Source organism: Nannospalax galili, unplaced genomic scaffold, assembly GCF_000622305.1.
Source record: "Nannospalax galili isolate Female #2095 unplaced genomic scaffold, S.galili_v1.0 scaffold408, whole genome shotgun sequence".
In the NCBI taxonomy this organism is placed as follows: Eukaryota; Metazoa; Chordata; class Mammalia; order Rodentia; family Spalacidae; genus Nannospalax; species Nannospalax galili.
Window position 1 is genome coordinate 1,110,645 of NW_008358662.1, and position 16,454 is coordinate 1,127,098.

A 16,454-nucleotide genomic window follows, 5' to 3' on the forward strand; every position below is an offset into this window, starting at 1 on the left:
GGACAGGTGGCTCACCACAGTTACAGGACATTTTGAGAGATGCTCCATAGTCCCCTGGAACTTAGTTAACCTTGGAGGGCAAGGGGCAAAAACTGTCCTTTAAGTCCCTCTGACCACATTAGTATAGGCTTCAAACTATGGCTGTTGAACATCCAATAAGGTTAGTTCCACCAGTCTGGTACTTTGAATTATCATGTGCTATGTAGATAAGTCTTGGGTAAAAAGCAAATATTCTCAAATAAAAAAAAAAAATATATATATAGTTTCTTAAACTAGTTGAGTAAACTATCACCTTAGAAATTTTAAGATTATCTGTATATTATTTTTGTCTCATCCTTTATATATAACAAACCTACACAGACCTTCATCACTTGCTTAGGCTTTCTCATTTTTTCTATTTTGAAAAATATCTCCATTCCCATATCCTTTTAACCCCTTTTACATTCTCATTTTCTTTTTTTTTTTTTTAATAATTATAAGACATAATAGCATTAACAAATAAATTTTCCATCTGTTGTGAGAATTCTTTTCCTAGGGATACTAAGCAATGCTGATTCCCTTTTAAGGTTCTAATGTCAAGCATATGTTTGATTAAAGTTTTACTGGGGAATCTATGAATTTACTGAGCTTAGTTACCAAGATAACTGAGGTGTATATATGACCTGAGGGTATGCACACTGGAAAGCCTTTTTCCCAGCAGGGGTCATGCCTTCTCTTCCTAACCTTCCCCAGATTATATACTTTAGCCCTCTCAAATCCAGGAGGCCATGTGTGATTAGGGCCAAATTACATACAGTTGGCTGGCAAAAGTGAGTACTCTGGTGAGGGTTCAATGACCCTGCTTTTCCCTCCTTGAATGAATGAGCACAACCGTCAGCAAGCCCAATTGTGATGATGTTTAGCAATCAGGCACAGCTGATGGCGTGATGATGGCAGTTATTTCATGCAGAAGAGACTACTGTACAGCATCATCTTATTAAAAGGACATGGAATTTAAAAGGATTTAGTACTAGGATCCACATATGAGGGAGAATATACGTTGTTTATTTTTCTGAGTCTGTTACTTCACTTAATATAACAGTTTCTAGATCCACCGTTTTACCTGAAATTTCATTATTTCATCTTTCTTTACTGCTGAATAGAACTCCGTTGTGTAAATATACCACATTTTTGTTAGCCACTTGTAAGTTGAGGGGCACTTAGGTTGCTTCCCATCTCTTAGCTATTGTGAAAAGAGCAGCAATAAACATGGTTATACAACTGTCTTTATAATAGAATGAGTCCTTTGGGTATATGCCAAGGAGTGGTATAACTGGTCATATGGTAGGTTCATTTTTAGTTTTTTAAGAGTTCTCCACAGGGGTTTTCCCTGTTTTCCATAGGGGTTGCATGAGATTGCAATCCCACCAGTAGTGAATAAGCATTCCCCTTTCTCCACATCCTCACCAGCATTTGGTATCATTTATTCTCTTGATCCTAGCCAGTCTGATTGGTGTAAGGTGATACCTTAGGTTGGTTTTAATTTGCATATCCCTAATTACTAATGATGTTGAACACTTTTTTGAAATGTTTCTTAGCCATCTTTATTTCTTCCTTTGAGAACTCTCTGTTTAGATCTTTAGTCCATCTTTTAACTGGGTCATTTGGTTTCTTGCTTCTTTTTTTTTTTTTTTGAGTTTTTATATATTCTGGATGTTAACCCTCTGTCAGATGTGTCACTGGGGAAGATTTTTTTTCCCAGTCTGTGGGTATCTCTCTTCACTATTTTGATTGTTTCTTTTGCAGTACAGAAGCTTTTTAGTTTAATGAGGTCCCGCTTGTTGATTGTTGACCTTAATTCCTGAGGAACTTCTGTCTGATTTAGAAAATCCTTTCCTACGCCTATATCTTGTAAGTTACTGCCAATATTTTCTTCTAATAGTTTAGGGTTTCCTGTTTCACTTTGAGGTCTTTGATCCATTTACAGTTGACTTTTGTGCAAGGTGAAACATAAAGATCTAGTTTCATCGTTCTACAGTTGGAGATCCAGTATTGCCAGCACCATTTGTTGAGATGCTGTCTTTCCTCCATAATGTGTTTTTGGCACCTTTGTCAAATATCTGGTGGCTGAAATTGTGTGTACTCAGGTTTGGGTCTTCAATGATGTTGCATTGATCTATGTGTCTATTTTTGTGTCAGGACCATGCTGTTTTTATGACTATAGCTCTGTAGTATACTTTGAAATCTGGTATAGTAATCCCACCAGCGTTGCTGTTTGTGCTCAGGGTTGCTTTGACTATCCAGTGTCTTTTCATGCTTCCATATAAATTTAAGGATTTTTTTTTCTAATTCTATGAAGTATGTGATGCGGATTTTGATTGGGATTGCATTGAATCTATATATTGCTTTTGGTAGGATGGTCATTTTCACAATATTAAATTCTTCCAATCCACAAGCATGGGCAGTCCTTCCATCTCCTGGTGTCTTCCTCAATCTCTTTCATTAACAATTTAAAATTTTCATTATAAAGATCTTTGGTGTCTTTGGTCAGATTTATTCCAAAATATTTTATTTTCTTTGCAGCCGTTGGGAATTGGAGCGTTTTCCTGTATCCTTTCTCCAGTTGCTTGTTATTGGTATATAGAAAGGCTCCTGATTTTTGTAGATTGATTTTATAAACTGCCACTATACTGAAAGTGTTGATCAGTTCTAGGAGTTTTCTGGTAGAACTTTTGGGATCTCTTAGGTATAGTATCATATCATATGCAAATAGTCATAGTTTGACCACTTCTTTTCCAATTAGTACTCCTTTAATTTCCTTCTCCTGTCTTATTGCTCTAGCAAGAGTTTCAAGTACTATATTGAAAAGGAGTGGAGATAGTGGACATCTTTGTCTGGTTCTTGATTTTCATGGGAATGCTTCCAGTTTTTCTCCATTTAGATTGATGTTGGCTGTAGGTTTGTTGTATATAGCTTTAATTACGTTGAGATGTATTCCCTCCAATCCAGTTTCCTCTAGGACTTTGAACATAAATGCATGCTGAATTTTGTCAAAAGCCTTTTCTGCATCTACTGAGATGACAATGTGGTTTTTGTCTTTGAGTCCATTTGTATGGTTTAATGATGTTTATTGACTTGAGTATATTGAACCAGCCTGCATCTCTGGAATAAAGCCTACTTGATCATGGTAAATGATCTTTTTGATGTGTGTCTGTATGTGGTTTGCAAGTATTTTTTTGAGAATTTTTGCATCTATGTTAATTAAGGATATGGGTCTATAGTTTTATTTGGTTTTTGTCTTTACCCGGTTTGGGTATTAGAGTGATGCTGGCTTCATAGAAGGAATTCAGGAGTTCTTCATCTTTTTCTATCATCTTGAATAATTTAAGTAGTATTGGTTGGAGGTCTTTTTTAAATGTCTGGTAGAATTCTGCCATAAATCCATCTGGGCTGGGGCTTTTTTTAATTGGGAGGCTTTGTATTACTGTTTTGATTTCCTTATATGTTTAAACTGTTGGTTTCATCTTGATTTAACTTTGGTAGTTACCATTATTTTAAATATCCATCCATTTCTTTTAGATTTTTGAGTTTAGTAGCATACAGATTTTTAAAATATTCCCGTATAATGGTCTGGATCTTTTGGGTGTCTGTTGTGATATTTCCCCTTTCATCTCTGATTTCGTTGATTTGGATTTGCTCTTTCTTTCTTTTGGTTAACTGGACTAAGGGTCTTTCTATCTTGTTTAGCGTTTCCAGAACCAGCTCTTAGATTCATTTATTCTTTGTATTGTTTTGTTTCTGTATCATTAATTTCTGCTCTGATTTTTATTATTTCTTCTCTTCTGCTGGGTTTCGGTTTCGTTTGTTCTTGCTTTTCCAGTGTCTTAAGTTGTAGTATTAGGTCATTTATTGGGGCTCTTTCTAATTTTTAAAGTAGGCACTTAGAGGTATAAACATCCCTCTTAGGACTGCTTTTAAAGTCCCATAGGTTGTGATGTGTTGTATTGTCCTTTTCGTTGAATTCCAGGAATTCTTTCATTTCTTAATGACTTCTTTGACCCACTCATTGTTTAAGAGTGTATTGTTTAATCACCATGAGTTCCTTTAGTGACTAGGGCTTTGTCCAGTGTTGATTTTAGCTTTATTGCATTGTGGTCTGATAGAATGCATGAAATTATTTCTTTTTTTTTTTTTTTTTTTGGATTTGTTGAGGTTTGTTTTGTGGCCCAGTATGCGGTCAGTGTTTGAAAAAGTTCCATGGGGTGCTGAGTAGAATGTATTCTTTGGTGCTTAGGTAGAATATTCGAAAAGTGTCTGTTAGGTCCATTTGATGTATGCTGTCATTTAATTCAGATGTCTCTCTGTTTATTCTTTGTCCAGTTGACTTATTTAATGGAGACAGTGGGGTACTGAAGTCCCCTATTGTTACTGATTTTGGGTTAATCTGTGTCTTAAAGTCCTGTAGTGTTGTTTTTATGAATTTGGATACACCAGAGTTTGGTGCATATATGTTAAGGATTGTAATATCTTCTTGGTTGAGTATTTCTTTGATCAGAATGAAGTGACCCTCCTTATCTCTTCTAATTAGTTTTACTTTGAAGTCTGTTTTGTCAGATATTAGTATTGCAACCCCTGCTTGTTTCTTAGTGCCATTTGCTTGGAATATTCTTTTCCATCCTTTTACCTTAAGGTAGTGCCTGTCCTTGAAGGTGAGATGGATTTCTTGCAGACAGCACAGAGATGGATTTTGTTTCTTAATCCATTCACTTACCCTGTGTCATTTGACTGGGGAGTTCAGTCCATTGATATTTAAGGTTATTATTAAAAGGTGCTTTTTGATTGCTGTTTATGTTCTCAGTCTAATTTTTTGTTTCCTCAGTTTTACCTTTATTTTCTTTCATTGCCCCTGGGGTATAGTTGTTTCTTTCTCTGTTCTCTGTATTACTTCAAGTATTCTTTGAAGGGCTGGTTTTGTGGACGTGTATTCTTTCAGGCTTTTTCGTGTCATGGAAATTTTTCTTTCCCTCTCAACTATAATTGACATTTTTGCTGGGTAAAGTATTCTGGCCTGGTATCTATTTTCATGTAAAACTGGAGATACCTTGGTCCAGGTTCTTCTGGCTTTCGTAGTTGCATTGGTAAGTCAGGTGTAATTCTGTTGGGCTTTCCTTTGTATGTGACTTGCTTTTCTTTTGCTGCTTTCAGTATTCTCTCTTTGCTTTGTACATTTAGTGTTTTTACTATGAGTTTCTTTTCTGATCCTGTCTATTTGGTGTTCTGTGTGCTTCTTGTATTTGTATGGAGATGTCTTTCCTTAATTTTGGGAAATTCTCCTACAATCTTAAGATCTGGTCAACACCATTGTCCTAGTCTATTTCTTCATTGCTGTGACAAAATACTCTGACCAATACCAACTTGGGGATGAAAGGGTTTATTCAGCTTACGTCTCCCAGGTCACAGTTTATCAGGGAGCCCAAGGTAGGAACTCAGGGCAGAAACCTGGAAGCAGGAGCTGGAGCACAGGCCATGGAGGAACGCTGCTTACTGGCTTGCTCTCCTGGCCCCTGCTCAGCCTGCTTTCTTATGCAGCACAGGTCCATCTGCCCAGGGATGGCACCATCCACAGTGGGCTGGGCCTTCCCATATCCCTCATCAAGAAGATGCCCTTCAGACATGGCCACAGGCCAGTCCAATAGAGGAAATTCCCCAATTGAGGCTTCCTCAACCCAGGTGTGTCAAGTTGACACTAAAGGTACCCAGCACAACCATTAATTTGAAATTCTTCTCCTTCATCTATTCCTATGATCCATAGATTTGGTCTTTTCATGGTGTCCCACATCTCTTGCATATTCCATTTCTGTGTTTTTTAAAATTTTCCGTAGTCTTTGCTTGAGTGATCCAGTTCTGCAACTTTATCCTTCAGTGTTGATATTCTGTTTTTCATTTCATTCACTCTAGCAGTGAGGCTTTCTCCTCTTGTTTCAAGTTGGTTTATTGAGTTTTACACTTCATTCTTCATTTCTGCCTGAGTTTCTTCAATGTTTCTCTTTTGTGAATTCAATCAGAAGTTTATCCCTATCTTCTTTTAGTTCTTTGATTTGTTTGTTCGTGTGTTCTTTAAATTCATTGAATTCCTTGATCATGTTTATGATTGTTCTTTTAAATTCAGTGTCCTGGGTTATCTCTAGGGGGTTCTCCTTGTAGTACTCTTTACAGGACTGGTGGAGTTTGGTGGGTGCATAGTGTTTTGGCTTTCCATTTTGTTATTCTTTCATTGTGATTTTGGCATGTGAATTTCTTTTGTTGTTTATGATCTGATATGAGAATTAGGTTGAAGTACGCTTGTCTATGTATTATCGGGGTGCCTAGGTCCTTTCCTTATTGGTTATGTAAAGCTGGTTGATACAGGGTTCAGGTTCTCGCAGGTTTTATTTTGGAGGGAACTGATGGCTTAAGATCAGCTGTTCAGGAGCACCCACTGAAGCCCAAGTCAGGTTCCAGTCAGGTATAATCAAACTTCCTTCTAAGATTTGGACTCCTATTAGCAGGAACTCAGTGAAAATTTGGGAAATTCCCTAAGGGGAGGGGATTGGGACTCTCAGTTGGTCTGCTGTGTTCTCAGCCCCTGTGCCAGAGGGAGGCCAGAACCCAGCACTCTCTGGCTGTCTGCTGAGATCACAGCTGCTACACTGATGGACATTAGAGCACACCCTCTCAGGCTGTCTGCTAGGATCTCAGCCGTAGCCTCAGTTGTTTGTTTTTAAACACAATCCAGGGCTAGAGTTTTTTTTTTTTTTTTAATGCTAGAGTTTTTTTTTCATATACTCTCTATGTATTATGAGTAAATATAACGTGTTTTATATCTTTATTATAAAGGAACTATGGAAGAGAACATTTTTCTAAAGGAGTTTTGGTACAATATAAGCTGGAAAGATGAAGACACATTTATTCATATTTCTTGTTAAATATCAGTTCATCAAGGAGCAACTTGATCTCATTTAAAATAGCATCCTCTATTTTATGGTTTTTGCTTTGTTTTTGTTCAAATCCCTTATTATCTCCTAAACTGTCCAAACTATAATTCTGTAATGCTTTCTGCTTTAATTATATTGAGAAGCTCTGATTTACATATGTTCAATATGATTCCTCAAGTTACCACAGTAATCTGTTCTTGTACTTTACTCATGTCATAGGAGTGAATTTGATGGAGATTTACAATCTCAACTTCTAAGTAAAGCCAATGAAGAAGATAAAAACTGTAGCAGAGCTCTCTCTGTGGTAAGCACTGTTGTTCGGGCTGCTAAGGACCTGTTGCACAGAGCTCTTGCTGTGGATGGTAAGACTGTCTTTTCCTTTTTTTATAGTCATAGTATAGAATATGTCATCCTTCACTTGTGCAGTTACTAAAGAGGAGTCATCTGTAGAATCCCAGAGTGTTTTCTTCTATATCCAGCTATACATGCATTGACTTTGGATCACTCCAGCTCTCCTTACTTAGGTGTAGATTTTTAAGAGTGCTCTAAAGGAATTATTTGATGGTTTTATTTTCTTTGTTCACCCAGTAAGAGAAAACTCTCCTGTGTTGATTAAACTGTGTCTTTTGCTCTATTCCTTAGTAGTAGTTTTTTTTGTTTTTTTTTTTTTTTTTGTGCATTGTTTCCATTAAGTATCACCATTCACCCAAATGTCTGGGTAACTGTATTTCTTCAAATTCACCTAGGTTCTGTGACTATTCTTTCACTGAAAGCTCCTTTCCTCTTTCTGTGCTCTCCCAGTACCTAGTTCAAGCTGTCATAGTGAAAACTCATGTCTTCCTTTTCATGGATGGTAATAACTCAGTAATCTCACTGCCACCTTTCTCCTGTTCTCCATCTAATTATCTAGGTATCTTCTATATTAATTAGGAGAATTATCAGTATAAAAATACTCACTATTGGGGTTGGGGATTTAGCTCACTGGTAGAGTGCTTGCCTAGCAAGCACAAGGCCCTGGGTTCGGTCCTCAGTGCCGAAAAAAAAAAAAAAAGACAAAAATAACAACAAAACAAAACAGATGAAAAAAAATAATTGACTATTACCTTCTCCATTTTGCCTAATGTCACTGTTATAGCTGTGTTTAAAATCATTACTCTAGGCTCATTAACCTAGGCTCTAATCCTAGCTCTAACATTTACCTATACATGTATTTAAGACACATTAAGTATTTGAGATAAGATATACAAACACTGTTTATCTTAGCTTAACCATCAAAAAACTAGAGGTGATAAAAGCATCTACTGTTAGAATTGAGCTAATGCGTGCAAGTAAAGCCCTTAGACTAAATAGTACCAGGTCCTTTACAAACAGTTCATAGCAACAGTATTTTCTCAAATAGGATGTGGATTAGTATAGCATGTATGCAGTGCAATGAAACTACCTTCTAACTATAATTTTAATGCCTTTTCTAGCTGATGACATTCCAGAACTGCTTAGCTCTTCCAGTCTGTTTTCCATGCTGCTTCCCCTTATCATAGCCTACATAGGACCAGTAGCTGCTGCTATTCCCAAGGTGTGTAATTTTATTCTGTAACTTTGAATCTCTTATAATATGGATCAGTTTTAGGAGTTTCATCTTTCCTTGAAAGATATATTAATCCTTGAATTCCGGGATTGTAGATTAAAAACTATACTTACATGTTGGCTTCACATTTGAAGAATTTGGGAATGGGAAATATATTTTAGAACTATGACATATAAAAAAATTAGGTTAACTGAGTTTTTTTTTAAATTTATGACCTTGATGCCAAATCTCCATCTTAAATAATAACAGCAGTAGAAAAAGGAGTATTTTGCAGTAGTGAAATAAGACACACAAAAAAATCATGAACTGTTGATTCTTTGACACAATTAAAAATTGAGAAAAAATTGTTATTACAGATCACAGGAAAGCAAGGGTTTTAAAATATAGATTATATAGCATCTAAGATGAAACTTTTTGTCCATTTGGAATACATTTTTGTTTAAAAACATACTATCGAAATTCTGGATGGAAAATGTTACTAATAAGTTTTATGAACAATTACAGTAGTTTAAAATAAATTTCATATTTGCGTTATGTACTTTTTTTCTTATTTACTAGGTTGCTGTCGAAGTCTTTGGTCTTGTTCAGCAATTGCTTCCTTCAGTTGCCATTTTGAATCAGAAGTATGCACCCCCTGCATTCAATCCCAATCAGTCAACTGATAGCACAACAGGAAACCAGCCTGAACAAGGTCTCTCAGCTTGTACAACTTCCAATCACTATGCCGTCATAGAGAGTGAGCACCCGTACAAACCTGCTTGTGTGATGCACTATAAGGTATTCACCAGTTCACAGTGAGAATTCTAATTCAAAAATTTGATTTGAGATTTTCGTTTTGGGGGTTTTTTTGAAACAGGGTCTCCCTGTGGCCCCAGCTGGCTTGGAACTCATTATACGCCAGGCTAATTTCGAACTCACAGAGATCTGCATGCCTCTACCTCCCAAGTGCTGGGATTAAATGCCTTCACCACCAAGCCTGGTGATTTTTATATATAATTTTTAATTATATTTTTATGTGTATGAGTGTTTTGCCTGCATATATGTTCGTGCGCTCATGTGTGCAGTGCCCGTAGGGGCCAAAAGAGCATCAAATCCCCTGGAACTAGAGTTACAGATGGTTATTAGGTATCATATGGGTACTGGGAACAAAACCCTAATTCTCTACAGGAGCAGCCAGTGATCTTAACTGCTGAGCCATCTCTGAGATTTTAAATGGTACCTGAAAGAATAATTTGACTGTGTTCAGAATTGTGACCTTTTCTGTATATGTAAGTATAGAGAATCCACAGATATTTAGGTACTGTTGGATATACAAAAGACACGAAGACAGAACTTCATAGATTTTATAGTTTGGTAGATCTGTAAGAGTTGTTTAGAGACATTTTTATAACTGTAATACAGTATATAATGCTAAATTCCATGCTGTATATTGTAATTTTAGTGAATGTGTGTCATAAAATTTGTAAATTATATTTTTGTGTATGTATGCATGTGTGCATGCTCGTGTTTGTGCATGTGTACAGAAGCCAGAGGACAGCTTACAGTGTCATTCATTATGCATTTTCCACATTTTTTAAAAAAAGGTCTCTCATTGACCTGGAACTTGCCAAGTAGGCTAGGCTAACTGGCTAACAAGTTCCAAGGATTTACTTGTCTCTACTTTCCCAACTCTGGGATTAAAGCACACACCTCCATGTCATGATTTTTTTAATGAAGACCCTATAGGTTAGACTGGGATCCTCAAGGCCTTTGCAAACAGAGCTATCTCCCCAGCCCATAAGTCTACAGTTTTAAATTTTATTTAATTATTTTTATTTTATGTGTATAAGTTTTTTGCTTGAATGGATGTCAAGTGTACCATTTGTGTACATTGCCTGAAGAGGCCAGGAGAGGGTCTCAGATCCCCCTGATATTGGAGTTACACATGTTTATTTGCTGTTAGTGTGGGGACTGGAACGGGGGTCCTCTGCAAGAGCAGCCAGTGCTCTTAACCACTGACATTGTTTCTACCATAACCTGATCTCTGAAAATTTATATACCCAGTAAAGATTTAATGTAATCTACTAGGCATCTTATTTATTTAATGGATAAAACATTTTAAAATTTAAGATTGTTATTGTGGAGTATTCAAAAGTGCTTCTTACCTGTTTGTCTAACTATATATAAATTAATAAGAAGGCATGCATTTCACCAATTTAATTATCTTTTGTGTGCTTGTAAAATATTCAGAACAGTTCAATAGATTACTCATCATTACTCATTTCCCTAGATACAAGTCTTCAATACTTTTTTGTTGATTGCTGTTTGACAGGATCTCCCTAGTCACAGCCCACTTGGAAGTCATGTTGTGGACCAGGGTGGCCTTGATCTCACAGAGATCCATCTGCCTCTGCCTCCTGAGGACCAAGTCTTCAACTCTTAATCAAATCTGTTTGATTTATTCCCCAATCCTTCCCTTTTTATATTATTGTAAAGCAATTCATGATATTTTCTTCTGCATATCTCTAAAATATAAGGGCACTCTGAAATAACCATCATGTAATCACACTTATGAACAATTCTGTTGGATGAAGTGGCACACATCTTTGATTCTAGCAGGCTCTGTGAGATTTAGGTCAGCCTGGTCTACATAGCAAATTCCAGGCAAGCTGGGGTGTAGGAAGACCCCTTCTCAAAAATAAACAACAACAACAAAAAAAACCCAAAAAGACAATTCCTTAATATCATCAAATATCATGTATTTTACGAGTTAGTTTGAATTTGAATATGATAAGTAATATGAATACATAAATAATTCCTTAGGCCTCTTAAGGTCCTTTAAATTTTGAATCTCTTTAAACCTATTCATCCATCTCTGTATCTTTTGGTTTCCTTAACTTTTATGTGTTAGAGAAACTGGACCTTATGTCTTTGTCGAAGGAGAGTCTCTTCAGTTTACCTTGCTGAGTGTTTTAGATAACGCCTTGTAGTCATTCCTTGCTTCCTTCCTCTCTGGAATGATCCAGTGTTTAGGTTTATATTACATTTTTTTTCTCTCAGCAACCAGCCATTTTCTTTTAAAAGAATTTTAAAAAGGGCCCTGATTCCTTTTACATGCACACACATACATATTAATACCCATGTACCATATATACATTTATAAATAGATTTATACATATATGTAGCTTGTAAAGGATAAACTATCTTATGAGTTTTATTAATAGTATGAATTCATAATCAGGACAATTGGGATTCCTGAATCTCCTTTATCCTACATCCAGAGTTCCTGTGTTCAGTGACATTGGAAATATTGAAATGAAAACTTCATTTAATTGTTGGTTTGAGTGTGTATACTATGTGTATGGGTTGGTAGTTGGATATATTATCCCATAAGTCTATCCCAAGAAAAATGTGAAATTGCTTTGTTTTAAAGTAAATTGGGTGATTTAGTTAATTAAATTTAAATTTTTAGGAATTTGTTTTAAATTCCATTTTGTTTTCTAAGTATTTAAATAATTATACAGTCCAAAATCGAATCATAAAACAAATAAAGATTTTTTCAGTTTCCACTACTCTGTTCCTTCCTTCTTTCTTTGATTTTATCATTAATTTATCATTCTGTTTTCATTTAATAAAAGTATACATACATACGCAGATACAGGTGTGTGTGTGTATATGTTCATGCTCCCTTGTCTGTTGCCAGGTGACATTCCCAGAATGTGTCAGGTGGATGACAATCGAATTTGACCCTCAGTGTGGTACTGCACAGTCAGAAGATGTCCTTCGTTTGTTGATTCCTGTTAGAACTATTCAGAATTCAGGTTATGGACCAAAATTGATATCTGTTCATGAAAATCTTAATTCATGGATAGAACTAAAGAAGTTTTCAGGATCTTCTGGGTGGCCAACTATGGTCTTAGTGTTACCAGGTAAGTTTTTTTCCTCTTCTCTCTTTTATGGAATAAAATAGATACATGTATGTACATTACTGATGCATTTTGAAAATGCTTAATTTTAGAGGAAATTATTAAAGACTTATGGGTCTGGATTACAAATAAAGAATAAATAAGATGTGCTGGGCAAAGGGCATTCTATAATATGAATGGGGGGGTTGTTTTGAAGATTTTATGAAAATAATAAATAAAGAACAATGTCGATACTGAGCCCTCTGTGTATTTGAGACCAAGCTACAAAAAAGGTGAATTTGATTCCAGTCCTTCCTTTAAAGATTGTGTGTGTATGTGTTTGTGTTTGTGTGTATGTATGGTATGTATGTGGGTGTGGGTGTGTGTAAGAGCTTGTAAATGTGTATACTTATTTCTGATATTTAGGCCTCTCTTTTAAAAGAAAGTTTTCTAAAGTCTTTATTCTCTGTGGAGTCTTCTACTTTTAACCAATAATCTATAGCTACTTTATAAAGTCATTGAAGGAAGCTTTGTTATCTCTCTCCTAATCTTGCCTTAATAAATTTTAAAATCTTTTTCCTGGACTGGAGAGATGACTCAGCGGTTAAGAGCATTGACTGCTCTTATAGCGAATCCAAGTTCAAGTCCCAGTACCCACATGACAGCTAGCAGCTATCCATAACTTCAGTTCCCGGGGGTCAAACACCCTCTTCTGACCACCATAGACATTGCACAACATGTGTGCACTTATACACATGCAGGCAATACATTTATATACATAGAATAAAAAATAATAGATAAAATATTTTAAAAGTAAACTTTTTCCTTTGACTCTGATCCACCTTTGTTTGATTAACTGGTTGATCTGTGAAGAGATCAGAAAAAGCTAGATGCCAGGGTGGAAGATTACCTAATTCAAACAGAAAAAACTAGCAAGTTATTTCAGATTTAGACCTTACTATCAGGGACTGGCACTTATGCTTTCTTGTTTGGATTCTCTCTCTCTCAGTTACTCTCACTCTCTAGCTCTCTTACTCTTGCTCTCACTCTCTCACACTCTCTTATATGCACTTTTTTTTAATTTTTTTTTTTAGGAAATGAAGCGCTTTTTTCACTGGAAACTGCTTCAGATTATGTGAAAGATGACAAAGCTTCCTTCTATGGTTTTAAGTGCTTTGCGATTGGATATGAATTTAGTCCTGGACCTGATGAGGTAAAAACTAATTATCTTTCCATTATGGTAAGGATAGTTGCCTATTTAAGACTTCCAATTGACTTAAAGTCAATTAAAGTCATTACAAGTTAGAGGTTTATAATTTAAAATATTTTGTAGTTTAATTATGTATAGTAATCCTTTGCTGCTTTTAATACATGAAGATAATTGAGTTTATGCAACATGACCCCATATAAGTGAAGCTGAATTTTGAAGTGTAACTCTGCCTGTGCTGAAATTGCTCACATGACCCTACCTTTCTGAGTACATAACAGAAATGGACTTCACAAAAGGGACAAACTTCCTACAAATTAAAAAAAAAAAATTATGTGTATCAGTATATCGCCTGCATGATGTGTAAGTGCACCCATGTCGTGCAATGCCCGTGGAGGTCAGAAGAGGGTGTTGGATCCCCTGGAACTGGAATTTAGGACAATTGTTAGCTGTCATGTGGGTGCTGGGAATCAAACCCAGGTCCTCTGCAAGTGTAGTCTGTGCTCTTAACCACTGAGCCATCTCTCCAGCCCCACTACGAATTTTTTAAATGTTTTAAAGCATACGCTAAAACAAATCCAAGGGCATACTCCCCTAAATAATGAATAAAAAATGACTGGGACTTTGGAGCTGTCAACCCAAACCTCCTACCAACATGTGGCAAAGTACTCAATCTCTTGCTTCTTCTTTCTAATTTCAAAGGTAATGCCTGAATTTGAATTACCTTTTTTTTCATAACGCACATTCATAAAATTTTTAATGCAGCAAATTTTTTGCGTTTCTACAGGGAGTTATTCAGCTAGAAAAAGAATTAGCCAATCTTGGTGGGGTTTGTGCAGCAGCTTTGATGAAGAAGGATCTAGCACTTCCTATTGGTGAGTCTGGTTAAGTAATAGGTGTTTATGATTCAGAAGAAATTTTGAGTAAAGCATGTTTATTGTAAAGCATGTGAAGATAAGTTTTCAACACCATTTCTATAACCACATATAACCAAGTTGTTTAATGTACTGATGGGTCTAAATTTGTTTAAAAGGAAACTGAAGGGTTCTGTAAAATCTTTTTTCATTTATTCAGGTGCACACATGTGTGTACTCTCCTTATACACACACATAAACATACACATTCACATATTTATCCTTAAAGTCCATCTGTACCTCCTCTGATGCCAACCTTCCCATTCCATTCATTATTTCCTTCCATTATTTTTCTTCACCTTTTTCTTTGTCATTTCTTCTTAGGTCCCATTCTGACTTCATCCCTTTTAGTCTTCTCAGTTACCTTAATTCTGCTTAATATTAGTGTATTTGTTAGAAATATGACAGTGTTTTATTTAAACTCTTATTCTCTTCATATATGAAGAAAATTGTTAACACCCTTATTGGAGGAACTTTGTCAATAACTGTTAAAAGTTTCCATGTATATACTTTTCTTTTTTGTTCATTTTTAATATTTTTATTGAGTTTCTATGCATTTCATATAATACATTTTAATCAAATTTAGACTCATCCCCCATAGCCCTCCCCACACATACCAGATTTCAGGCATTCTGTCATATATGTTAAATCCTATCTGGTCAAGCATTTTTACCCAGGTGTCCCTTGGTGCAAATTCAGCCACTGGAGTCTAGTCAGCCTATCTAGAGTCACACCCTTAAAGAAGATCTAGTTCCTCACCCCACAGTAATCATTTGCCAATAGTTCCTTGGCTCAGGTTGGGGTCTGCTGCCCGTTTCCCCTGTTCTTTACTGGGTTCACAGAAAGCCACAACTGGCTAAGTTTTAGAGAATAAGCAACTGCAGAGTATGTGACCCTGGATAGGACTCCTATATTAAACCTTTCCTACCACAGCTCAGGGACCATTGCAGAAGATGGGGTGGAAAGATTTTAAGAGCCAGAGTTGGTGCATGACCACGTATATACTTTTTCACATGGCTGTTTTTTAATACATGCTTACACAAATGATCAAACAATATATTTTGAAAGAAGGGTGAATATAGCTGTGCTTTGATTCCAAAATCTAGCAGCAACCAAAATATCTGTCTTTTGGAACCTGGCTAGATAGATAATGGCACATCTGTGCAGCTATTAAAGAAAATGCAGCTATATGGCCTGAGAAAGTTGTCCAGATTATATTAAATGAGAAAAGCAAGTGACAGAAGAAAATCTATTCTTGAACACCCAACTTTATATATGTGTTTATGCATGTTGACATACACATATAGAGTTAAGATTTATCTGTGAAGTTACTAGAATAATAATGCATAAGAAGCTATTGATACTGGAAATCCCTAGGGAAATGTCTTGATAATAAAGAGAGAAATGTTTATTCCACACTTCTTTTATTCCATTTGACTATTTCCTCTTTAGTGACATTAACATTCGTAACTTAAACTGTCAAAGAAAAATCAGTAAATAAAATATATTTTGGTTGAATGTGGTGGTGCACACCTTTAATCCCAGCATTTGGGAGACAGGTGGATCTCAGTGAGATTGAGGCCAGTCTGGTCTATGCAGCTAGTTCCAGGGCAACTGGGTTACAAGGAGACCCTGTCTCTCTAATTTTGCACACCATTCAGTAGATGTTCCTTGATCCTTGAAGGATATAGCTTATATTCAATACCAAAGTTATCATATATTTTACAGTGTAAACTACTGGATTTATCTAGAATTTTAAATCTTTTCAGTCTACAGTAGTGAGGTTGTAAAAAGATAGTGAATGCACAGAATTGGAAAGGTTATTAGTATATTTTAATAAAACATTAATTTGCATAGCAGGTAATGAGTTGGAGGAAGATCTTGAAATTCTTGAAGAGGCTGCATTGCAGG

At 35.9% G+C, this 16,454-nt stretch overlaps 1 protein-coding gene across 1 annotated transcript in view; it reads left to right on the forward strand.

The window, feature by feature from the left end:
• The window catches only part of Mycbp2 (MYC binding protein 2), a 343,026-nt gene that overhangs the window by 201,411 nt on the left and 125,161 nt on the right, over positions 1 to 16,454 (forward strand). The window contains 7 exon segments of the mRNA XM_029558112.1: positions 7,173 to 7,315; positions 8,426 to 8,526; positions 9,097 to 9,315; positions 12,221 to 12,446; positions 13,517 to 13,635; positions 14,417 to 14,504; positions 16,404 to 16,451. Of these exon segments, the coding sequence (XP_029413972.1) occupies positions 7,173 to 7,315; positions 8,426 to 8,526; positions 9,097 to 9,315; positions 12,221 to 12,446; positions 13,517 to 13,635; positions 14,417 to 14,504; positions 16,404 to 16,451 (944 nt within the window).